Source organism: Oncorhynchus keta, chromosome 25 (genome assembly GCF_023373465.1).
Source record: "Oncorhynchus keta strain PuntledgeMale-10-30-2019 chromosome 25, Oket_V2, whole genome shotgun sequence".
NCBI lineage: Eukaryota > Metazoa > Chordata > Actinopteri > Salmoniformes > Salmonidae > Oncorhynchus > Oncorhynchus keta.
This window is the reverse complement of record NC_068445.1, coordinates 46,455,220-46,480,992: the sequence shown is the minus strand read 5'-3', so window position 1 is coordinate 46,480,992 and position 25,773 is coordinate 46,455,220. Positions and strand designations below refer to the sequence as shown.

The window sequence follows — 25,773 nt, the reverse complement described above, 5'->3', positions numbered from 1 at the left end:
ACTGTCCGTAGTCACTCTGCTGTCGTAGCTCTGTTTATCAGACTGTCTGTAGTCACTCTGCTGTCGTATCTCTGTTTATCAGACTGTCTGTAGTCACTCTGCTGTCGTATCTCTGTTTATCAGACTGTCTGTAGTCACTCTGCTGTCGTATCTCTGTTTATCAGACTGTCTGTAGTCACTCTGCTGTCGTATCTGTTTATCAGACTGTCTGTAGTCACTCTGCTGTCGTATCTCTGTTTATCAGACTGTCTGTAGTCACTCTGCTGTCGTATCTCTGTTTATCAGACTGTCTGTAGTCACTCTGCTGTCGTATCTCTGTTTATCAGACTGTCTGTAGTCACTCTGCTGTCGTATCTCTGTTTATCAGACTGTCTGTAGTCACTCTGCTGTCGTATCTCTGTTTATCAGACTGTCTGTAGTCACTCTGCTGTCGTATCTCTGTTTATCAGACTGTCCGTAGTCACTCTGCTGTCGTATCTCTGTTTATCAGACTGTCTGTAGTCACTCTGCTGTCGTATCTCTGTTTATCAGACTGTCTGTAGTCACTCTGCTGTCGTATCTCTGTTTATCAGACTGTCTGTAGTCACTCTGCTGTCGTATCTCTGTTTATCAGACTGTTTGTTGGTATAGCAGATACTTAGATGAACAGACGTCCTGGCTAACTGTGTATTGTTTTGTGTGTGTGTGTGTTTTGTACACAGAGATTAGGGTCAATAATGACGCCAACTGCTGCCTGTCCATCAAGTCCAAACATCAGATAGACAAGAATCAGGTGAGATGTACATCACTAATTAATAAGACATTATACAAGCCCATACATGCTCCGAGCAAGTCATTAAGCATTATAACATCATCTATTTAATATAACGTTTATAGAGAACTTTTTCAGTGTGAACTAGTATGTAATAACAGGTATAATAGTATGTAATGTGTAATTATATAGTATTATGTAATAACTATAATAGTATGTCGTATGTATAACTGTATAGTATTATTTAATCATTTTAATAGTATGTAATAATGGGTAAGAACTGTTTAGTGTGTAAATGTTAACTGTATGGTAGTATGTCATAACTATTAGTGTGTAATGGTTGTAGGGGTGGAATTGTAATAGTGGTGGAATTGTAATAGGGGTGGAATTGTAATAGGGGTGGAATTGTAATAGGGGTGGAATTGTAATAGTGGTGGAATTGTAATAGTGGTGGAATTGTAATAATGGTGGAATTGTAATAGTGGTGGAATTGTAATGGTGTAATAGTGGTGTAATAGTGGTGGAATTGTAATAGTGGTGGAATTGTAATAGTGGTGTAATAGTGGTGTAATAGTAGTGGAATTGTAATAGTGGTGTAATAGTGGTGTAATAGTATAGTGGTTTAATAGTATAGTGGTGTAATAGTGTAGTGGTGTAATAGTGTAGCAGGGGGAATAGCGGTGTAATATTACAGTGGTGTAATAGTGTAGTGGCGTAATAGTGGTGGAATAGTGTAGTGGTGTAATAGTGGTGTAATATTATAGTGTAGTGGTGTAATAGTGTAGTGGTGTAATAGTATAGTGGTTTAATAGTATAGTGGTGTAATAGTGTAGCAGGGGGAATAGTGGTGTAATAGTGTCGGTGTAATAGTGTAGTGGTGTAATAGCAGTGTAATATTATAGTGGTGTAGTGGTGTAATAGTGTAGTGTTGTAATAGCGGTGTAATATTATAGTGGTGTAGTGGTGTAATAGTGTAGTGGTGTAATAGTGTAGTGGTGTAATAGTATAGTGGTGTAATAGTATAGTGGTGTAATAGTATAGTGGTGTAATAGTATAGTGGTGTAATAGTGTAGTGATGTAATAGCGGTGTAATAGCGTAGTAGTGTAATAGCGTAGTGGTGTAATAGTATAGTGGTGTAATAGTATATTGGTGTAATAGTGTAGTGGTGTAATAGTGTAGTGGTGTAATAGTGTAGCGGTGTAATAGCGGTGTAATAGCAGTGTAATGGCATAGTGGTGTAATAGCGTAGTGGTGTAATAGTGTAGTGGTGTAATAGTGTAGTGGTGTAATAGTGTAGTGGTGTAATAGTGTAGTGGTGTAATAGTGTAGTGGTGTAATAGCGTAGTGGTGTAATAGCATAGTGGTGTAATAGTGTAGTGGTGTAATAGTATAGTGGTGTAATAGTGTAGTGGTGTAATAGTGTAGTGGTGTAATGGAATAGTGGTGTAATAGTGTAGTGGTGTAATGGAATAGTGGTGTAATGGAATAGTGGTGTAATGGAATAGTGGTGTAATAGTATAGTGGTGTAATATTGGTGTAGTGGTGTAATATTATAGTGGTGTCATAGTGGTGTAATAGTGTAGTGGTGTAATAGTGTAGTGGTGTAATAGTGTAGTGGTGTAATATTATAGTGGTGTAATAGTGTAGTGGTGTAATAGTGTAATAGTGTACCAGGGGGAATAGCGGTGTAATATTATAGTGGTGTAATATTATAGTGGTGTAATATTGTAGTGGTGTAATAGTGTAGTGGTGTAATAGTGTAGTGGTGTAATAGTGTAGTGGTGTAATAGTGTAGTGGTGTAATAGTGTAGTGGTGTAATAGTGTAGTGGTGTAATAGTGTAGTGGTGTAATAGTGTAGTGGTGTAATGGTGTAGTGGTGTAATAGTGTAGTGGTGTAATAGCGGTGTAATATTATAGTGGTGTAATAGTGTAGTGGTGTAATAGTGGTGTAATTGTATAGTGGTGTAATATTATAGTGGTGTAATAGTGTAGTGATGTTATAGTGGTGTTATAGAATAGTGGTGTTATAGAATAGTGGTGTAATAGAATAGAATAGTGGTGTAATAGAATAGTGGTGTAATATTGGTGTAGTGGTGTAATATTATAGTGGTGTCATAGTGGTGTCATCGTGTGGTGTAATAGTGTAGTGGTGTAATAGTGTAGTGGTGTAATAGTGTAGCAGGGGAATAGTGGTGTAATATTATAATGGTGTAATAGTATAGTGGTTTAATAGTATAGTGGTGTAATAGTGTAGCAGGGGGAATAGTGGTGTAATAGTGCAGTGGTGTAATAGTGTAGTGGTGTAATAATGTAGTGATGTAATAGCGGTGTAATAGTGTAGTGGTGTAATAGTATAGTGGTGTAATAGCGGTGTAATATTATAGTGGTGCAATAGTGTAGTGGTGTAATAGTGTAGTGGTGTAATAGTGTAGTGGTGTAATAGTGTAGTGGTGTAATAGTGTAGTGGTGTAGTAGTATAGTGGTGTAATAGTGATGTAATAGTATAGTGGTGTAATATTATAGTGGTGTAGTGGTGTAGTGGTGTAATGGTGTAATAGTGTAGTGGTGTAATAGTGTAGTGGTGTAATAGTGTAGTGGTGTAGTGGTGTAGTAGTATAGTGGTGTAATAGTGTAATGGTATAGTGGTGTAATAGTGTACCAGGGGGAATAGCGGTGTAATATTATAGTGGTGTAATAGTGTAGTGGTGTATTGGTGTAATAGTGTAGTGGTGTAATAGTGTAATGGTGTAGTGGTATAATGGTGTAGTGGTGTAATGGTGTAGTGGTGTAGTGGTGTAAGTGTAGTGGTGTAATAGTGTAGTGGTGTATTGGTGTAATAGTGTAGTGGTGTAATAGTGTAATGGTGTAGTGGTATAATGGTGTAATGGTGTAGTGGTGTAATAGTGTAGTGGTGTAATAGTGGTGTAATTGTATAGTGGTGTAATAGTGTAGTGATGTTATAGTGGTGTTATAGAATAGTGGTGTTATAGAATAGTGGTGTAATAGAATAGTGGTGTAATAGTATAGTGGTGTAATATTGGTGTAGTGGTGTAATATTATAGTGGTGTCATAGTGTAGTGGTGTAATAGTGTAGTAGTGTAGTGGTGTAATAGTGTAGTGGTGTAATAGTGTAGCAGGGGGAATAGTGGTGTAATATTATAGTGGTGTAATATTATAATGGTGTAATAGTATAGTGGTGTAATAGTGTAGCAGGGGGAATAGTGGTGTAATAGTGTAGTGGTGTAATAGTGTAGTGGTGTAATAGTGTAGCGGTGTAATAGCGGTGTAATAGTGTAGTGGTGTAATAGTGTAGTGGTGTAATAGTATAGTGGTGTAATAGCGGTGTAATATTATAGTGGTGCAATAGTGTAGTGGTGTAATAGTGTAATAGTGTAGTGGTGTAATAGTGTAGTGGTGTGATAGTGTAGTGGTGTAATAGTGGTGTAATGGTGTAGTGGTGTAATGGTGTAGTGGTGTAATAGTGTAGTGGTGTAGTAGTATAGTGGTGTAATAGTGATGTAATAGTATAGTGGTGTAATATTATAGTGGTGTAATAGTGTAGTGGTGTAATAGTATAGTGGTGTAATATTGGTGTAGTGGTGTAATATTATAGTGGTGTCATAGTGTAGTGGTGTAATAGTGTAGTAGTGTAGTGGTGTAATAGTGTAGCAGGGGGAATAGTGGTGTAATATTATAGTGGTGTAACATTATAGTGGTGTAATATTATAATGGTGTAATATTTTAGTGGTTTAATAGTATAGTGGTGTAATAGTGTAGCAGGGGGAATAGTGGTGTAATAGTGTAGTGGTGTAATAGTGTAGTGGTGTAATAGTGTAGTGGTGTAATAGCAGTGTAATAGTGTAGTGGTGTAATAGTATAGTGGTGTAATAGCGGTGTAATATTATAGTGGTGCAATAGTGTAGTGGTGTAATAGTGTAGTGGTGTAATAGTGTAGTGGTGTAGTAGTATAGTGGTGTAATAGTGATGTAATAGTATAGTGGTGTAATATTATAGTGGTGTAGTGGTGTAGTAGTGTAGTGGTGTAATAGTGTAGTGGTGTAATAGTGTAGTGGTGTAGTGGTGTAATAGTGTAGTGGTGTAATAGTGTAGTGGTGTAGTGGTGTAATGGTGTAGTGGTGTAATAGTGTAGTGGTGTAATAGTGATGTAATATTATAGTGGTGTAATAGTGTAGTGGTGTAATAGTGTAGTGGTGTAATAGTGTAGTGGTGTAATAGTATAGCGGTGTAAAGTTTAGTGGTGTAATAGTTTAGTGGTGTAATAGTGGTGTAATATTATAGTGGTGTAATAGTGTAGTGGTGTAATAGTGAAGTGGTGTAATAGTGAAGTGGTGTAATATTATAGTGGTGTCGTGGTGTAATAGTGTAGTGGTGTAATGGTGTAGTGGTGTTGTGGTGTAGTAGTGTAATAGTGTAGTGGTGTAATAGTGTAGTGGTGTAATAGTGTAGTAGTGTAATAGTAAAGTGGTGTAATAGTGAAGTGGTGTAATAGCGGTGTAATATTATAGCGGTGTAATATTATAGCGGTGTAATAGTGAAGCGGTGTAGTGGTGTAATAGTGTAGTGGTGTAATAGTGTAGTGGTGTAATAGTGTAGTGGTGTAATAGTGTAGTTGTGTAATAGTGTACCAGGGGGAATAGCGGTGTAATATTATAGTGGTGTAATAGTGTAGTGGTGTAACTATGTAGTGGTGTAATAGTGTAATGGTGTAGTGGTATAATGGTGTAGTGGTATAATGGTGTAGTGGTATAATGGTGTAGTGGTGTAATGGTGTAGTGGTGTAATAGTGGTGTAATTGTATAGTGGTGTAATAGTGTAGTGGTGTAATAGTGTAGTGGTGTAATAGTTTAGTGGTGTAATAGCGGTGTAATATTATAGTGGTGTAATAGTGTAGTGGTGTAATAGTGTAGTGATGTTATAGTGGTGTTATATAATAGTGGTGTAAGTGTAGTGGTGTAATAGCGGTGTAATAGTGTAGTGGTGTATTGGTGTAATAGTGTAGTGGTGTAATAGTGTAATGGTGTAGTGGTATAATGGTGTAGTGGTGTAATGGTGTAGTGGTGTAATAGTGTAGTGGTGTAATAGTGGTGTAATTGTATAGTGGTGTAATAGTGTAGTGATGTTATAGTGGTGTTATAGAATAGTGGTGTTATAGAATAGTGGTGTAATAGTATAGTGGTGTAATAGTATAGTGGTGTAATATTGGTGTAGTGGTGTAATATTATAGTGGTGTCATAGTGTAGTGGTGTAATAGTGTAGTAGTGTAGTGGTGTAATAGTGTAGTGGTGTAATAGTGTAGCAGGGGGAATAGTGGTGTAATATTATAGTGGTGTAATATTATAATGGTGTAATAGTATAGTGGTGTAATAGTGTAGCAGGGGAATAGTGGTGTAATAGTGTAGTGGTGTAATAGTGTAGTGGTGTAATAGTATAGTGGTGTAATAGCGGTGTAATATTATAGTGGTGCAATAGTGTAGTGGTGTAATAGTGTAATAGTGTAGTGGTGTAATAGTGTAGTGGTGTGATAGTGTAGTGGTGTAATAGTGTAATGGTGTAATAGTGGTGTAATGGTGTAGTGGTGTAATGGTGTAGTGGTGTAATGGTGTAGTGGTGTAATAGTGTAGTGGTGTAGTAGTATAGTGGTGTAATAGTGATGTAATAGTATAGTGGTGTAATATTATAGTGGTGTAATAGTGTAGTGGTGTAATAGTGTAGTGGTGTAATAGTATAGTGGTGTAATATTGGTGTAGTGGTGTAATAGTGTAGTGGTGTAATAGTGTAGCAGGGGGAATAGTGGTGTAATATTATAGTGGTGTAATATTATAATGGTGTAATAGTATAGTGGTGTAATAGTGTAGCAGGGGGAATAGTGGTGTAATAGTGTAGCGGTGTAATAGCGGTGTAATAGTGTAGTGGTGTAATAGTGTAGTGGTGTAATAGTATAGTGGTGTAATAGCGGTGTAATATTATAGTGGTGCAATAGTGTAGTGGTGTAATAGTGTAATAGTGTAGTGGTGTAATAGTGTAGTGGTGTGATAGTGTAGTGGTGTAATAGTGGTGTAATGGTGTAGTGGTGTAATGGTGTAGTGGTGTAATAGTGTAGTGGTGTAGTAGTATAGTGGTGTAATAGTGATGTAATAGTATAGTGGTGTAATATTATAGTGGTGTAATATTGTAGTGGTGTAATAGTATAGTGGTGTAATATTGGTGTAGTGGTGTAATATTATAGTGGTGTCATAGTGTAGTGGTGTAATAGTGTAGTAGTGTAGTGGTGTAATAGTGTAGCAGGGGAATAGTGGTGTAATATTATAGTGGTGTAACATTATAGTGGTGTAACATTATAATGGTGTAATATTATAATGGTGTAATATTTTAGTGGTTTAATAGTATAGTGGTGTAATAGTGTAGCAGGGGGAATAGTGGTGTAATAGTGTAGTGGTGTAATAGTGTAGTGGTGTAATAGTGTAGTGGTGTAATAGCAGTGTAATAGTGTAGTGGTGTAATAGTATAGTGGTGTAATAGCGGTGTAATATTATAGTGGTGCAATAGTGTAGTGGTGTAATAGTGTAGTGGTGTAATAGTGTAGTGGTGTAGTAGTATAGTGGTGTAATAGTGATGTAATAGTATAGTGGTGTAATATTATAGTGGTGTAGTGGTGTAATAGTGTAGTGGTGTAATAGTGTAGTGGTGTAATAGTGTAGTGGTGTAATAGTGTAGTGGTGTAGTGGTGTAATGGTGTAGTGGTGTAATAGTGTAGTGGTGTAATAGTGATGTAATATTATAGTGGTGTAATAGTGTAGTGGTGTAATAGTGTAGTGGTGTAATAGTGTAGTGGTGTAATAGTGTAGTGGTGTAATAGTATAGCGGTGTAAAGCGGTGTAATAGTGGTGTAATAGTGGTGTAATAGCGGTGTAATAGCGGTGTAATAGCGGTGTAATAGCGGTGTAATAGCGGTGTAATAGCGGTGTAATATAGCGGTGTAATAGTGTAGTGGTGTAATAGTGTAGTGGTGTAATATTGTAGTGGTGTAATAGTGGTTTAATAGTATAGTGGTGTAATTAGTATAGTGGTGTAATGTTATAGTGGTGTAATGTTATAGTGGTGTAATAGTGTAGTGGTGTAATGTAATAGTGGTGGCATAGTGGTGTAATATTATAGTGGTGTAATAGTGTAGTGGTGTAATAGTATAGTGGTGTAATAGTATAGTGGTGTAATAGTTTAGTGGTGTAATAGTTTAGTGGTGTAATAGTGGTGTAATAGTGTAGTGGTGTAATAGTGAAGTGGTGTAATAGTGAAGTGGTGTAATATTATAGTGGTGTAGTGGTGTAATAGTGTAGTGGTGTAATGGTGTAGTGGTGTTGTGGTGTAGTAGTGTAATAGTGAAGTGGTGTAATAGTGTAGTGGTGTAATAGTGAAGTGGTGTAATAGTGAAGTGGTGTAATATTATAGCGGTGTAATAGTGTAGTGGTGTAATAGTGTAGTGGTGTAATAGTGTAGTGGTGTAATGGTATAGTGGTGTAATAGTGTACCAGGGGGAATAGCGGTGTAATATTATAGTGGTGTAATAGTATAGTGGTGTAATAGTGTAGTGGTGTAATAGTGTAGTGGTGTAATAGTGTAGTGGTGTAGTGGTATAATGGTGTAATGGTGTAGTGGTGTAATAGTGTAGTGATGTAATAGTGGTGTAATTGTATAGTGGTGTAATAGTGTAGTGGTGTAATAGTGTAGTGGTGTAATAGTTTAGTGGTGTAATAGCGGTGTAATATTATAGTGGTGTAATAGTGTAGTGGTGTAATAGTGTAGTGATGTTATAGTGGTGTTATATAATAGTGGTGTAAGTGTAGTGGTGTAATAGCGGTGTAATAGTGTAGTGGTGTATTGGTGTAATAGTGTAGTGGTGTAATAGTGTAATGGTGTAGTGGTATAATGGTGTAGTGGTGTAATGGTGTAGTGGTGTAATAGTGTAGTGGTGTAATAGTGGTGTAATTGTATAGTGGTGTAATAGTGTAGTGATGTTATAGTGGTGTTATAGAATAGTGGTGTTATAGAATAGTGGTGTAATAGTATAGTGGTGTAATAGTATAGTGGTGTAATATTGGTGTAGTGGTGTAATATTATAGTGGTGTCATAGTGTAGTGGTGTAATAGTGTAGTAGTGTAGTGGTGTAATAGTGTAGTGGTGTAATAGTGTAGCAGGGGGAATAGTGGTGTAATATTATAGTGGTGTAATATTATAATGGTGTAATAGTATAGTGGTGTAATAGTGTAGCAGGGGGAATAGTGGTGTAATAGTGTAGTGGTGTAATAGTGTAGTGGTGTAATAGTATAGTGGTGTAATAGCGGTGTAATATTATAGTGGTGCAATAGTGTAGTGGTGTAATAGTGTAATAGTGTAGTGGTGTAATAGTGTAGTGGTGTGATAGTGTAGTGGTGTAATAGTGGTGTAATGGTGTAGTGGTGTAATGGTGTAGTGGTGTAATGGTGTAGTGGTGTAATAGTGTAGTGGTGTAGTAGTATAGTGGTGTAATAGTGATGTAATAGTATAGTGGTGTAATATTATAGTGGTGTAATAGTGTAGTGGTGTAATAGTGTAGTGGTGTAATAGTATAGTGGTGTAATATTGGTGTAGTGGTGTAATATTATAGTGGTGTCATAGTGTAGTGGTGTAATAGTGTAGTAGTGTAGTGGTGTAATAGTGTAGCAGGGGGAATAGTGGTGTAATATTATAGTGGTGTAACATTATAGTGGTGTAATATTATAATGGTGTAATATTTTAGTGGTTTAATAGTATAGTGGTGTAATAGTGTAGCAGGGGGAATAGTGGTGTAATAGTGTAGTGGTGTAATAGTGTAGTGGTGTAATAGTGTAGTGGTGTAATAGCAGTGTAATAGTGTAGTGGTGTAATAGTATAGTGGTGTAATAGCGGTGTAATATTATAGTGGTGCAATAGTGTAGTGGTGTAGTAGTATAGTGGTGTAATAGTGATGTAATAGTATAGTGGTGTAATATTATAGTGGTGTAATAGTGTAGTGGTGTAGTGGTGTAGTGGTGTAGTGGTGTAGTAGTATAGTGGTGTAATAGTGTAGTGGTGTAATAGTGTAGTGGTGTAGTGGTGTAGTGGTGTAGTGGTGTAATGGTGTAGTGGTGTAATAGTGTAGTGGTGTAATAGTGATGTAATATTATAGTGGTGTAATATTGTAGTGGTGTAATAGTGTAGTGGTGTAATAGTGTAGTGGTGTAATAGTATAGCGGTGTAATAGCGGTGTAATAGCGGTGTAATAGCGGTGTAATAGCGGTGTAATAGCGGTGTAATAGCGAAGTGGTGTAATAGCGGTGTAATAGCGTAGCGGTGTAATAGCGTAGCGGTGTAATAGTGTAGCGGTGTAATATTGTAGTGGTGTAATATTGTAGTGGTGTAATAGTGGTTTAATAGTATAGTGGTGTAATTAGTATAGTGGTGTAATGTTATAGTGGTGTAATGTTATAGTGGTGTAATAGTGTAGTGGTGTAATGTAATAGTGGTGGCATAGTGGTGTAATATTATAGTGGTGTAATAGTGTAGTGGTGTAATAGTATAGTGGTGTAATAGTGGTGTAATAGTGTAGTGGTGTAATAGTGAAGTGGTGTAATAGTGAAGTGGTGTAATATTATAGTGGTGTAGTGGTGTAATAGTGTAGTGGTGTAATGGTGTAGTGGTGTTGTGGTGTAGTAGTGTAATAGTGAAGTGGTGTAATAGTGTAGTGGTGTAATAGTGAAGTGGTGTAATAGTGAAGTGGTGTAATATTATAGCGGTGTAATAGTGTAGTGGTGTAATAGTGTAGTGGTGTAATAGTGTAGTGGTGTAATGGTATAGTGGTGTAATAGTGTAGTGGTGTTGTGGTGTAGTAGTGTAATAGTGTAGTGGTGTAATAGTGTAGTGGTGTAATAGTTTAGTGGTGTAATAGCGGTGTAATATTATAGTGGTGTAATAGTGTAGTGGTGTAATAGTGTAGTGATGTTATAGTGGTGTTATATAATAGTGGTGTTATAGAATAGTGGTGTAATAGAATAGAATAGTGGTGTAATAGTATAGTGGTGTAATATTGGTGTAGTGGTGTAATATTATAGTGGTGTCATAGTGTAGTGGTGTAATAGTGTAGTGGTGTAATAGTGTAGCAGGGGGAATAGTGGTGTAATAGTGTAGTGGTGTAATAGTGTCGGTGTAATAGTGTAGTGGTGTAATAGCGGTGTAATAGTGTAGTGGTGTAATAGCGGTGTAATAGTGTAGTGGTGTAATAGTGTAGTGGTGTAATAGTGTAGTGGTGTAATAGTGTAGTGGTGTAATAGTGTAGTGGTGTAATAGTATAGTGGTGTAGTGGTGTAGTGGTGTAATAGTGTAGTGGTGTGATAGTGTAGTGGTGTAATAGTGTAGTGGTGTAGTAGTGTAGTGGTGTAATAGTGTAGTGGTGTAATAGTGTAGTGGTGTAATAGTGTAGTGGTGTAATAGTGTAGTGGTGTAGTAGTTTAGTGGTGTAATAGTATAGTGTTGTAATAGCGGTGTAATATTATAGTGGTGTAATAGTATAGTGGTGTAATAGTATAGTGGTGTAATAGTATAGTGGTGTAATAGTGTAGTGGTGTAATAGTGTAGTGGTGTAATAGTGTAGTGGTGTAATAGTATAGTGGTGTAATAGTGTAGTGGTGTAATAGTATAGTGGTGCAATAGTATAGTGGTGTAATATTATAGTGGTGTAATATTATAGTGGTGTAATAGTGTAGTGGTGTAATAGTGTAGTGGTGTAATAGTGTAGTGGTGTAATAGTGTAGTGGTGTAATAGTGAAGTGGTGTAATAGTATAGTGTTGTAATAGCGGTGTAATATTATAGTGGTGTAGTGGTGTAATAGTATAGTGGTGTAATAGTATAGTGGTGTAATAGTATAGTGGTGTAATAGTGTAGTGGTGTAATAGTGTAGTGGTGTAATAGTGTAGTGGTGTAATAGTGTAGTGGTGTAATAGTATAGTGGTGTTATAGTGGTGTAATATTATAGTGGTGTAATAGTGTAGTGGTGTAATAGTGTAGTGGTGTAATAGTGTAGTGGTGTAATAGTGTAGTGGTGTAATAGTGTAGTGGTGTAATAGTGTAGTGGTGTAATAGTTTAGTGGTGTAATAGTATAGTGGTGTAATAGTGTAGTGGTGTAATATTATAGTGGTATAGTGGTGTAATATTATAGTGGTGTAGTGGTGTAATAGCGGTGTAATATTATAGTGGTGTAGTGGTGTAATAGTGTAGTGGTGTAGTGGTGTAATAGTGTAGTGGTGTAATAATATAGTGGTGTAATAGCGGTGTAATATTATAGTGGTGTAATAGTGTGTGGTCCTTCTGTAGCTCAGTTGGTAGAGCATGGCGCTTGTAACGCCAGTGTAGTGGGTTCAATTCCCGGGACCACCCATACGTAGAATGTATGCACACATGACTGTGTCGCTTTGGATAAAAGCGTCTGCTAAATGGCATATATTATTATTATTATTATTATTATGTTAGTGGTGTAGTGGTGTAATAGTGTAGTGGTGTAATAGTGTAGTGGTGTAATAGTGTAGTGGTGTAATAGTGTAGTAATAAAGGTGTAATAGCTGTGTAATAGCTGTACAATAGCTGTGCAATAGCGGTGTAATAGTGTAGTGGTGTAATAGTGTAGTGGTGTAATAGTGTAGTGGTGTAATAGTGTAGTGGTGTAATATTGTAGTGGTGTAATATTGTAGTGGTGTAATATTGTAGTGGTGTAATATTGTAGTGGTGTAATAGTGGTGTAATAGTATAGTGGTGTAAATAGTATAGTGGTGTAATGTTATAGTGGTGTAATATTATAGTGGTGTAATATTGTAGTGGTGTAATATTGTAGTGGTGTAATATTGTAGTGGTGTAATAGTATAGTGGTGTAATGGAATAGTGGTGTAATGTTATAGTGGTGTAATATTGGTGTAGTGGTGTAATATTATAGTGGTGTCATAGTGGTGTAATAGTGTAGTGGTGTAATAGTGTAGTGGTGTAATAGTATAGTGGTGTAATAGTATAGTGGTGTAATAGTATAGTGGTGTAATAGTGTAGTGGTGTAATAGTGTAGTGGTGTAATAGTGTAGTGGTGTAATAGTTTAGTGGTGTAATAGCGGTGTAATATTATAGTGGTGTAATAGTGTAGTGGTGTAATAGTGAAGTGGTGTAATAGCGGTGTAATAGTGTAGTGGTGTAGTAGTGTAATAGTGAAGTGGTGTAATAGTGAAGTGGTGTAATAGTGAAGTGGTGTAATAGTGAAGTGGTGTAATAGCGGTGTAATATTATAGTGGTGTAGTGGTGTAATAGTGTAGTGGTGTAGTGGTGTAATAGTGTAGTGGTGTAATAGCGGTGTAATAGTGTAGTGGTGTAATGGTGTAGTGGTGTAATGGGGTAGTGGTGTAATAGTATAGTGGTTTAATAGTATAGTGGTGTAATAGTGTAGCAGTGTAATAGTATAGTGATGTAATAGTATAGTAGTGTAGTGTAATAGTGTAGTGGTGTAATAGTGTAGTGGTGTAATAGTGTAGTGGTGTAATAGTATAGTGGTGTAATAGTGTAGTGGTGTAATAGTGAAGTGGTGTAATAGTGAAGTGGTGTAATAGTATAGTGGTGTAATAGCGGTGTAATATTATAGTGGTGTAATATTGTAGTGGTGTAATATTGTAGTGGTGTAATAGTGTAGTGGTGTAATAATGTAGCGGTGTAATAGCGGTGTAGTGGTGTAGTGGTGTAATAGTGTAGTGGTGTAATAGTGAAGTGGTGTAATAGTATAGTGGTGTAATATTGGTGTAGTGGTGTAATATTGGTGTAGTGGTGTAATATTATAGTGGTGTCATAGAGGTGTAATATTATAGTGGTGTAATAGTGTAGTGGTGTAATAGTGTAGTGGTGTAATAGTGTAGTGGTGTAATAGTATAGTGGTGTAATAGCGGTGTAATATTATAGTGGTGTAATAGTGTAGTGGTGTAATAGTGTAGTGGTGTAATAGTGTAGTGGTGTAATAGTGTAGTGGTGTAATAGTATAGTGGTGTAATAGCGGTGTAATATTATAGTGGTGTAGTGGTGTAATAGTGTAGTGGTGTAATAGTGTAGTGGTGTAATAGCGGTGTAATATTATAGTGGTGTAATAGTGTAGTGGTGTAATAGTGTAGTGGTGTAATAGTATAGTGGTGTAATAGCGGTGTAATATTATAGTGGTGTAGTGGTGTAATAGTGTAGTGGTGTAATGGTGTAATAGTGTAGTAGTGTAATGGTGTAATAGTGGTGTAATAGTGTAGTAGTGTAATGGTGTAATAGTGGTGTAATAGTATAGTGGTGTAATAGTATAGTGGTGTAATAGTGTAGTGGTGTAATAGTGTAGTGGTGTAGTGGTGTAATAGTGATGTAATAGTATAGTGGTGTAATAGTATAGTGGTGTAATAGCGGTGTAATATTGTAGTGGTGTAATAGCGGTGTAATATTATAGTGGTGTAATAGTGTAGTGGTGTAGTGGTGTAATAGTGTAGTGGTGTAATAGTGTAGTGGTGTAATGGTGTAATAGTGATGTAATAGTATAGTGGTGTAATAGCGGTGTAATATTGTAGTGGTGTAATAGTGGTGTAATATTATAGTGGTGTAATAGTGTAGTGGTGTAATAATGTAGTGGTGTAATAGTGTAGTGGTGTAATATTGTAGTGGTGTAGTGGTGTAGTGGTGTAATAGTGATGTAATAGTATAGTGGTGTAATAGTATAGTGGTGTAATAGCGGTGTAATATTATAGTGGTGTAGTGGTGTAATAGTGTAGTGGTGTAATAGTATAGTGTTGTAATAGCGGTGTAATATTATAGTGGTGTAGTGGTGTAATAGTGTAGTGGTGTAATATTGTAGTGGTGTAATAGTATAGTGGTGTAATAGTATAGTGGTGTAATAGTATAGTGGTGTAATTGTATAGTGGTGTAATTGTATAGTGGTGTAATTGTATAGTGGTGTAATAGCGGTGTAATAGCGGTGTAATAGTGTAGTTGTGTAATAGTGTAGTGGTGTAATATTATAGTGTTGTCATAGTGGTGTAATATTATAGTGATGTAATAGTATAGTGGTGTAATATTATAGTGTTGTCATAGTGGTGTAATATTATAGTGATGTAATAGTGTAGTGGTGTAATAGTAAAGTGGTGTAATAGTGTAGTGGTGTAATAGTATAGTGGTGTAATAGTGTAGTGGTGTAATAGTATAGTGGTGTAATAGTGTAGTGGTGTAATTGTGAAGTGGTGTAATAGCTGTGTAATATTATAGTGGTGTAGTGGTGTAATAGTGTAATAGCATAGTGGTGTAATAATGTAGCGGTGTAATAGCGGTGTAGTGGTGTAATAGTGTAGTGGTGTAATAGTGAAGTGGTGTAATAGTATAGTGGTGTAATATTGGTGTAGTGGTGTAATATTGGTGTAGTGGTGTAATATTATAGTGGTGTCATAGAGGTGTAATATTATAGTGGTGTAATAGTGTAGTGGTGTAATAGTGTAGTGGTGTAATAGTGTAGTGGTGTAATAGTATAGTGGTGTAATAGCGGTGTAATATTATAGTGGTGTAGTGGTGTAATAGTGTAGTGGTGTAATAGTGTAGTGGTGTAATTAATGGTGTAGTGGTGTAATAGTGTAGTAGTGTAATGGTGTAATAGTGATGTAATAGTATAGTGGTGTAATAGTGTAGTGGTGTAATAGTATAGTGGTGTAATAGCGGTGTAATATTATAGTGGTGTAGTGGTGTAATAGTGTAGTGGTGTAATAGTGTAGTGGTGTAATAGTATAGTGGTGTAATAGCGGTGTAATATTATAGTGGTGTAATATTATAGTGGTGTAATAGTGTAGTGGTGTAATAGTGTAGTGGTGTAATAGTGTAGTGGTGTAATAGTATAGTGGTGTAATAGCGGTGTAATATTATAGTGGTGTAGTGGTGTAATAGTGTAGTGGTGTAATAGTGTAGTGGTGTAATAGTGTAGTGGTGTAGTGGTGTAATAGTGATGTAATATTATAGTGGTGTAATAGTATAGTGGTATTATAGTGGTGTAATAGTGTAATGGTGTAATAGTGTAGTGGTGTAATAGTGTAGTGGTGTAATAGTGTAGTGGTGTAATGGTGTAATAGTGATGTAATAGTATAGTGGTGTAATAGCGGTGTAATATTGTAGTGGTGTAATAGCGGTGTAATATTATAGTGGTGTAATAATGTAGTGGTGTAATAGTGTAGTGGTGTAATGGTGTAGTGGTGTAATGGTGTAGTGGTGTAATAGTGATGTAATAGTATAGTGGTGTAATAGTATAGTGGTGTAATAGCGGTGTAATATTATAGTGGTGTAGTGGTGTAATAGTGTAGTGGTGTAATAGTATAGTGTTGTAATAGCGGTGTAATATTATAGTGGTGTAGTGGTGTAATAGTGTAGTGGTGTAATTGTGTAGTGGTGTAATTGTATAGTGGTGTAATAGTGGTGTAATAGCGGTGTAATAGCGGTGTAATAGCGGTGTAATAGCGGTGTAATAGTGGTGTAATAGTGTAGTGGTGTAATAGTGTAGTGGTGTAATAGTATAGTGGTGTAATAGTGTAGTGGTGTAATTGTGAAGTGGTGTAATAGCTGTGTAATATTATAGTGGTGTAGTGGTGTAATAGTGTAATAGCATAGTGGTGTAATAGTGGTGTAATAGTATAGTGGTTTAGTGGTGTAATAGTATAGTGGTTTAGTGGTGTAATAGTGTAGTGGTGTAATAGTGTAGTGGTGTAATAGAGTAGTGGTGTAATAGTATAGTGGTGTAATATTGGTGTAGTGGTGTAATAGTATAGTGGTGTAATAGCGGTGTAATAGTGTAGTGGTGTAATAGTATAGTGGTGTAATAGTGTAGTGGTGTAATTGTGAAGTGGTGTAATAGCTGTGTAATATTGTAGTGGTGTAATAGTGTAGTGGTGTAATAATGTAGCGGTGTAATAGCGGTGTAGTGGTGTAATAGTGTAGTGGTGTAATAGTGAAGTGGTGTAATAGTGAAGTGGTGTAATATTGGTGTAGTGGTGTAATATTGGTGTAGTGGTGTAATATTATAGTGGTGTCATAGAGGTGTAATATTATAGTGGTGTAATAGTGTAGTGGTGTAATAGTGTAGTGGTGTAATAGTGTAGTGGTGTAATAGTGTAGTGGTGTAATAGTATAGTGGTGTAATAGCGGTGTAATATTATAGTGGTGTAATATTGTAGTGGTGTAATATTGTAGTGGTGTAATAGTGTAGTGGTGTAATAATGTAGCGGTGTAATAGCGGTGTAGTGGTGTAATAGTGTAGTGGTGTAATAGTGAAGTGGTGTAATAGTATAGTGGTGTAATATTGGTGTAGTGGTGTAATATTGGTGTAGTGGTGTAATATTGGTGTAGTGGTGTAATATTATAGTGGTGTCATAGTGGTGTAATATTATAGTGGTGTAATAGTGTAGTGGTGTAATAGTGTAGTGGTGTAATAGTGTAGTGGTGTAATAGTATAGTGGTGTAATAGCGGTGTAATATTATAGTGGTGTAATAGTGTAGTGGTGTAATAGTGTAGTGGTGTAATAGTGTAGTGGTGTAATAGTATAGTGGTGTAATAGCGGTGTAATATTATAGTGGTGTAGTGGTGTAATAGCGGTGTAATATTATAGTGGTGTAATAGTGTAGTGGTGTAATAGTGTAGTGGTGTAATAGTGTAGTGGTGTAATAGTATAGTGGTGTAATAGCGGTGTAATATTATAGTGGTGTAGTGGTGTAATAGTGTAGTGGTGTAATGGTGTAATAGTGTAGTGGTGTAATGGTGTAATAGTGAAGTGGTGTAATGGTGTAATAGTGGTGTAATAGTATAGTGGTGTAATAGTATAGTGGTGTAATAGTGTAGTGGTGTAATAGTGTAGTGGTGTAGTGGTGTAATAGTGATGTAATAGTATAGTGGTGTAATAGTATAGTGGTGTAATAGCGGTGTAATATTGTAGTGGTGTAATAGCGGTGTAATATTATAGTGGTGTAATAGTGTAGTGGTGTAATAGTGTAGTGGTGTAATAGTGTAGTGGTGTAATGGTGTAATAGTGATGTAATAGTATAGTGGTGTAATAGCAGTGTAATATTGTAGTGGTGTAATAGTGGTGTAATATTATAGTGGTGTAATAGTGTAGTGGTGTAATGTAGTGGTGTAATAGTGTAGTGGTGTAATAGTGTAGTGGTGTAATAGTGTAGTGGTGTAATAGTGTAGTGGTGTAATAGTGTAGTGGTGTAATAGCGGTGTAATATTATAGTGGTGTAATAGTGGTGTAATATTATAGTGGTGTAATAGTGGTGTAATAGTATAGTGGTGTAATAGTATAGTGGTGTAATAGTATAGTGGTGTAGTGGTGTAATAGTATAGTGGTGTAGTGGTGTAATAGTATAGTGGTGTAATAGCGGTGTAGTGGTGTAATAGTGTAGTGGTGTAATAGTGTAGTGCTGTAATAGTGTAGTGCTGTAATAGTGTAGTGCTGTAATAGTGTAGTGCTGTAATAGTGTAGTGGTGTAATAGTGTACCAGGGGGAATAGCGGTGTAATATTATAGTGGTGTAATAGTGTAGTGGTGTAATAGTGTAATAGTGAAGTGGTGTAATAGTGAAGAGGTGTAATAGTGAAGAGGTGTAATAGTGAAGAGGTGTAATAGTGAAGAGGTGTAATAGTGAAGTGGTGTAATAGTGTAGTGGTGTAATAGTGTAGTGGTGTAATGGTGTAGTGGTGAAGTGGTGTAATAGTGAAGTGGTGTAATAGTGAAGCGGTGTAATATTATAATGGTGTAATAGTATAGTGGTGTAATGGTATAGTGGTGTAATAGTGTACCAGGGGGAATAGCGGTGTAATATTATAGTGGTGTAATAGTGTAGTGGTGTAATAGTGTAGTGGTGTAATAGTGTAATGGTGTAGTGGTATAATGGTGTAGTGGTGTAATATTATAGTGGTGTAATAGTGTAGTGGTGTAATTGTATAGTGGTGTAATATTATAGTGGTGTAATAGTGTAGTGATGTTATAGTGGTGTTATATAATAGAATAGTGGTGTAATAGTATAGTGGTGTAATATTGGTGTAGTGGTGTCATAGTGTAGTGGTGTCATAGTGTAGTGGTGTCATAGTGTAGTGGTGTAATAGTATAGTGGTGTAATAGTATAGTGGTGTAATAGTATAGTGGTGTAATAGTGTAGTGGTGTAATAGTATAGTGGTGTAATAGTGGTGTAATATTATAGTGGTGTAATATTGTAGTGGTGTAATATTGTAGTGCTGTAATAGTGTAGTGGTGTAATAGTGTAGTGGTGTAATAGTATAGTGGTGTAATAGTGGTGTAATATTATAGTGGTGTAATATTGTAGTGGTGTAATATTGTAGTGGTGTAATAGTGTAGTGGTGTAATAGTGTAGTGGTGTAATAGTGTAGTGGTGTAATAGTGTAGCGGTGTAGTGGTGTAATAGTGTAGTGGTGTAATAGTGTAGTGCTGTAATAGTGTAGTGCTGTAATAGTGTAGTGCTGTAATAGTGTAGTGCTGTAATAGTGTAGTGCTGTAATAGTATACTGGTGTAGTGGTGTAATAGTATAGTGGTGTAATAGTATAGTGGTGTAATATTGTAGTGGTGTAATAGTGTAGTGGTGTAATAGTGTAGTGGTGTAATAGTGTAGTGGTGTAATAGTGTAGTGGTGTAATAGTATAGTGGTGTAATAGTATAGTGGTGTAGTGGTGTAATAGTGTAGTGGTGTAATAGCGGTGTAATAGTGTAGTGGTGTAGTGGTGTAATATTGTAGTGGTGTAATAGCAGTGTAGTGATGTAATAGTGTAGTGGTGTAATAGTGTAGTGGTGTAATAGTGTAGCGGTGTAATAGTGGTGTAATAGTATAGTGGTGTAATAGTATAGTGGTGTAATAGTATAGTGGTGTAGTGGTGTAATAGTGTAGTGGTGTAATAGTGTAGTGGTGTAATATTGGTGTAGTGGTGTAATATTATAGTGGTGTAATAGTGTAGTGGTGTAATAGTATAGTGGTGTAATAGTGTAGTGGTGTAATAGTATAGTGGTGTAATAGCGGTGTAATAGTGTAGTGGTGTAATAGTATAGTGGTGTAATAGCGGTGTAAATAGTATAGTGGTGTAATAGTGTAGCGGTGTAATAGTGGTGTAATAGTATAGTGGTGTAATAGTATAGTGGTGTAGTGGTGTAATAGTGTAGTGGTGTAATATTGGTGTAGTGGTGTAATATTATAGTGGTGTAATAGTGTAGTGGTGTAATAGTATAGTGGTGTAATAGTGTAGTGGTGTAATAGTATAGTGGTGTAATAGCGGTGTAATAGTGTAGTGGTGTAATAGTATAGTGGTGTAATAGCGGTGTAATAGTATAGTGGTGTAATAGTATAGTGGTGTAATAGTATAGTGGTGTAATAGTGTAGTGGTGTAATAGTATAGTGGTGTAATAGCGGTGTAATATTATAGTGGTGTAATAGTGTAGTGGTGTAATAGTATAGTGGTGTAATAGCGGTGTAATATTATAGTGGTGTAATAGTGTAGTGGTGTAATAGTGTAGTGGTGTAATAGTGTAGTGGTGTAGTGGTGTAATAGTATAGTGGTGTAATAGCAGTGTAGTGGTGTAATAGTGTAGTGGTGTAATAGTGTAGTGGTGTAATAGCGGTGTAGTGCTGTAATAGTGTAGTGCTGTAATAGTATAGTGGTGTAATAGCGGTGTAATATTATAGTGGTGTAATAGTGTAGTGGTGTAGTGGTGTAATAGTGTAGTGGTGTAATAGTGTAGTGGTGTAATAGTGTAGTGGTGTAATAGTATAGTGGTGTAATAGTATAGTGGTGTAGTGGTGTAATAGTGTAGTGGTGTAATATTGTAGTGCTGTAATAGTGGTGTAATATTATAGTGGTGTAATAGTGGTGTAATATTATAGTGGTGTAATAGTATAGTGGTGTAATAGTGTAGTGGTGTAATAGTATAGTGGTGTAATAGCGGTGTAGTGGTGTAATAGTGTAGTGGTGTAATAGTGTAGTGGTGTAATAGTGTAGTGCTGTAATAGTGTAGTGGTGTAATAGTATAGTGGTGTAATAGTGTAGTGGTGTAATAGTGTAGTGGTGTAATAGTGTAGTGGTGTAATAGTGTAGTGGTGTAATAGTATAGTGGTGTAATAGTGGTGTAATAGTGTAGTGGTGTAATAGTGTAGTGGTGTAATAGTGTAGTGGTGTAATAGTGTAGTGGTGTAATAGTGTAGTGGTGTAATAGTGTAGTGGTGTAATAGTGTAGTGGTGTAATAGTGTAGTGGTGTAATAGTGTAGTGGTGTAATAGTGTAGTGGTGTAATAGTGTAGTGGTGTAATAGTGTAGTGGTGTAATATTTTTGTAGTGGTGTAATATTATAGTGGTGTCATAGTGGTGTAATATTATAGTGGTGTAATAGTGTAGTGGTGTAATAGTATAGTGGTGTAATAGCGGTGTAATATTATAGTGGTGTAATAGTGTAGTGGTGTAGTGGTGTAATAGTGTAGTGGTGTAATAGTGTAGTGGTGTAATAGTATAGTGGTGTAATAGTGTAGTGGTGTAATAGTGTAGTGGTGTAATAGTATAGTGGTGTAATAGCGGTGTAATCTTATAGTGGTGTATATGTGTAATAGTGTAGTGGTGTAGTGGTGTAATAGTATAGTGGTGTAATAGTATAGTGGTGTAATAGTATAGTGGTGTAGTGGTGTAATAGTATAGTGGTGTAATAGCGGTTTAATGGTGTAATAGTGTAATAGTGTAGTGGTGTAGTGGTGTAATAGTGTAGTGGTGTAATAGTGTAGTGGTGTAATAGTGTAGTGGTGTAATAGTATAGTGGTGTAATAGCGGTGTAATATTATAGTGGTGTAGTGGTGTAATAGTGTAGTGGTGTAATATTGTAGTGCTGTAATAGTGGTGTAATATTATAGTGGTGTAATAGTGGTGTAATAGTATAGTGGTGTAGTGGTGTAGTGGTGTAATAGTTTAGTGGTGTAATAGCGGTGTAATATTATAGTGGTGTAGTGGTGTAATAGTGTAGTGGTGTAATAGTGGTGTAATATTATAGTGGTGTAATAGTGGTGTAATATTATAGTGGTGTAGTGGTGTAATAGTATAGTGGTGTAATAGTATAGTGGTGTAGTGGTGTAATAGTATAGTGGTGTAATAGCGGTGTAATGGTGTAGTGGTGTAATAGTGTAGTGGTGTAATAGTGTAGTGGTGTAATAGTATAGTGGTGTAATAGTATAGTGGTGTAGTGGTGTAATAGTATAGTGGTGTAATAGCGGTGTAGTGGTGTAATAGTGTAGTGGTGTAATAGTGTAGTGGTGTAATAGTGTAGTGGTGTAATAGTGTAGCGGTGTAATAGCGTTGTAATAGCTGTGTAATAGTATAGTGATGTAATACTATAGTAGTGTAATAGTCTAGTGGTGTAATAGTGTAGTGGTGTAATAGTGTAGTGGTGTAATAGTATAGTGATGTAATAGCTGTGTAATATTATAGTGGTGTAATATTGTAGTGGTGTAATAGTGTAGTGGTGTAATAGTGTAGTGGTGTAATAGTATAGTGGTGTAATAGCGGTGTAATATTATAGTGGTGTAGTGGTGTAATAGTGTAGTGGTGTAATAGAATAGTGGTGTAATAGTATAGTGGTGTAATATTGGTGTAGTGGTGTAATATTATAGTGGTGTCATAGTGGTGTAATATTATAGTGGTGTAATAGTGTAGTGGTGTAATAGTATAGTGGTGTAATAGTATAGTGGTGTAATAGTGTAGTGGTGTAATAGTATAGTGGTGTAATAGCGGTGTAATATTATAGTGGTGTAGTGGTGTAATAGTGTAGTAGTGAAGTGGTGTAATAGTGTAGTGGTGTAATAGTATAGTGGTGTAATAGCGGTGTAATATTATAGTGGTGTAGTGGTGTAATAGTGTAGTGATGTAATGGTGTAGTGGTGTAATAGTGAAGTGGTGTAATAGTGAAGTGGTGTAATAGTGAAGTGGTGTAATAGCGGTGTAATAGTGAAGTGGTGTAATAGTGTAGTGGTGTAATAGTGTAGTGGTGTAATAGTGTAGTGGTGTAATGGTGTAGTGGTGTAGTGGTGTAGTGGTGTAATGGTGTAGTGGTGTAATGGTGTAATGGTGTAGTGGTGTAATGGTGTAGTGGTGTAATAGCGGTGTAATAGTATAGTGGTGTAATAGTGTAGTGGTGTAATAGTGTAGTGATGTTATAGTGGTGTTATAGAATAGTGGTGTAATAGTATAGTGGTGTAATATTGGTGTAGTGGTGTAATATTATAGTGGTGTAATAGTGTAGTGGTGTAATAGTGTAGTGGTGTAATAGTATAGTGGTGTAATATTGGTGTAGTGGTGTAATATTATAGTGGTGTAATAGTGTAGTGGTGTAATAGTGTAATAGTGTAGTGGTGTAATAGTATAGTGGTGTAATATTGGTGTAGTGGTGTAATATTATAGTGGTGTAATAGTGAAGTGGTGTAATAGTGAAGTGGTGTAATAGTGAAGTGGTGTAATAGCGGTGTAATAGTGAAGTGTTGTAATATTATAGTGGTGTAATAGTGTAGTGGTGTAATGGTGTAGTGGTGTAATGGTGTAGTGGTGTAATGGTGTAGTGGTGTAATAGTGTAGTGGTGTAATAGTATAGTGGTGTAATAGTGTAGTGATGTTATAGTGGTGTTATAGAATAGTGGTGTAATATTGGTGTAGTGGTGTAATATTATAGTGGTGTAATAGTGTAGTGGTGTAATAGTGTAGTGGTGTAATAGTGTAGTGGTGTAATTGTATAGTGGTGTAATATTATAGTGGTGTAATAGTGTAGTGGTGTAATATTTTTGTGGTGTTATAGTGGTGTAATAGTGTAGTGGTGTAATAGTATAGTGGTGTAATAGTATAGTGGTGTAATAGTGTAGTGGTGTAATAGTATAGTGTTGTAATATTGGTGTAGTGGTGTAATATTATAGTGGTGTAATAGTGTAGTGGTGTAATAGTATAGTGTTGTAATATTGGTGTAGTGGTGTAATATTATAGTGGTGTAATAGTGTAGTGGTGTAATAGTGTAGTGGTGTAATTGTGTAGTGGTGTAATTGTATAGTGGTGTAATTGTATAGTGGTGTAATAGTGTAGTGGTGTAATATTTTTGTGGTGTTATAGTGGTGTAATAGTGTAGTGGTGTAATAGTATAGTGGTGTAATAGTATAGTGGTGTTATAGTGGTGTAATAGTATAGTGGTGTAATAGTGGTGTAATAGTATAGTGTGTAGTAACGCCGTAATAGTGTGTAGTAACGGGTGTAGTAACTGTGATAATGGGTGTAGTAACTAATAGCGTGTAGTAACGGGTGTAGTAACTGTGGTAATGGGTGTAGTAACTAATAGCGTTTAGTAACATGTGTAGTAACTGTAATAATGGGTGTAGTAACTAATAGTGTGTAGTAACAGGTGTAGTAACTGTAATAATGGGTGTAGTAACTAATAATGGGTGTAGTAACTAATAGTGTGTAGTAACTGTAATAATGGGTGTAGTAACTAATAGTGTGTAGTAACAGGTGTAGTAACTGTAATAATGGGTGTAGTAACTAATAGTGTGTAGTGACTGGTGTAGTAAAGGTGTAATAGTGTGTAATTTTGATTTTTAATTTTTTTATTTCACCTTTATTTAACCAGGTAGGCTAGTTGAGAACAAGTTCTCATTTGCAACTGCGACCTGGCCAAGATAAAGCAAAGCAGTGTGAACAGACAACACAGAGTTACACATGGAGTAAACAATTAACAAGTCAATAACACAGTAGAAAAAAAAGAGAGTCTATATACATTGTGTGCAAAAGGCATGAGGAGGTTGGCGAATAATTACAATATTGCAGATTAACACTGGAGTGATAGATGATCAGATGGTCATGTACAGGTAGAGATACTGGTGTGCAAAAGAGCAGAAAAGTAAATAAATAAAAACAGTAAGGGGATGAGGTAGGTAAAAATGGGTGGGCCGTTTACCGATAGACTATGTACAGCTGCAGCGATCGGTTAGCTGCTCAGATAGCAGATGTTTGAAGTTGGTGAGGGAGATAAAAGTCTCCAACTTAAGCGATTTTTGCAATTCGTAATAATGGGTGTAGTAACTAACGGGTGTAGTAACTAACGGGTGTAGTAACTGTAATGGGTATAATAAAGGTGTAATAGTGTGTAATAATGGGTGCAGTATACTAATAGTGTGTAGTAACTAACGGGTGTAGTAACTAACGGGTGTAGTAACTGTAATGGGTATAGTAAAGGTGTGATAGTGTGTAATAATGGGTGTAGTATACTAATAGTGTGTAGTAACTGTAATGGGTATAGTAAAGGTGTGATAGTGTGTAATAATGGGTGTAGTATACTAATAGTGTGTAGTAACTGTAATGGGTATAGTAAAGGTGTGATAGTGTGTAATAATGGGTGTAGTAACTAATAGTGTGTAGTAACTAACGGGTGTAGTAACTGTAATGGGTATAGTAGTAACAGGTGTTGTAACTGTAATAATGGGTGTAGTATACTAATAGTGTGTAGTAACTGTAATAATGGGTGTAGTAACTAATAGTGTGTAGTAACTAACGGGTGTAGTAACTGTAATGGGTATAGTAAAGGTGTGATAGTGTGTAATAGTGTTTAAAACTTCTTATGGCTGAGATCCCGTTACCGGGAGCGATATAACAACATCCAGTGAAAGTGCAGGGCGCCATATTCAAAAGAACAGAAATCTCATAATTAAAATTCCTCAAACATGCATGTATTTTATATCGTTTTCAAGGTAGTCTTGTTGTTAATCCCACCACAGTGTCCAATTTCAAATAGGATTTACGGGGAAAGCACCACAAACAATTATGTTAGGTCACCAACAACTCACTAAAATACACAGACAATTTTACCAGCCAAAGAGAGAGAGAGAGAGAAAAAGCACAAATAGAGATACAATTAATCA

General features: G+C 36.0%; 1 protein-coding gene across 1 annotated transcript in view; it reads left to right on the top strand.

The window, feature by feature from the left end:
* LOC118377325 (protein mono-ADP-ribosyltransferase PARP8-like) overlaps positions 1-25,773 on the top strand; it is a 115,375-nt gene that overhangs the window by 32,934 nt on the left and 56,668 nt on the right. The window contains exon 5 of the mRNA XM_052479735.1: positions 702-772. Within this exon, the coding sequence (XP_052335695.1) occupies positions 702-772 (71 nt within the window). The remainder of the gene's footprint in view (positions 1-701; positions 773-25,773) is intronic.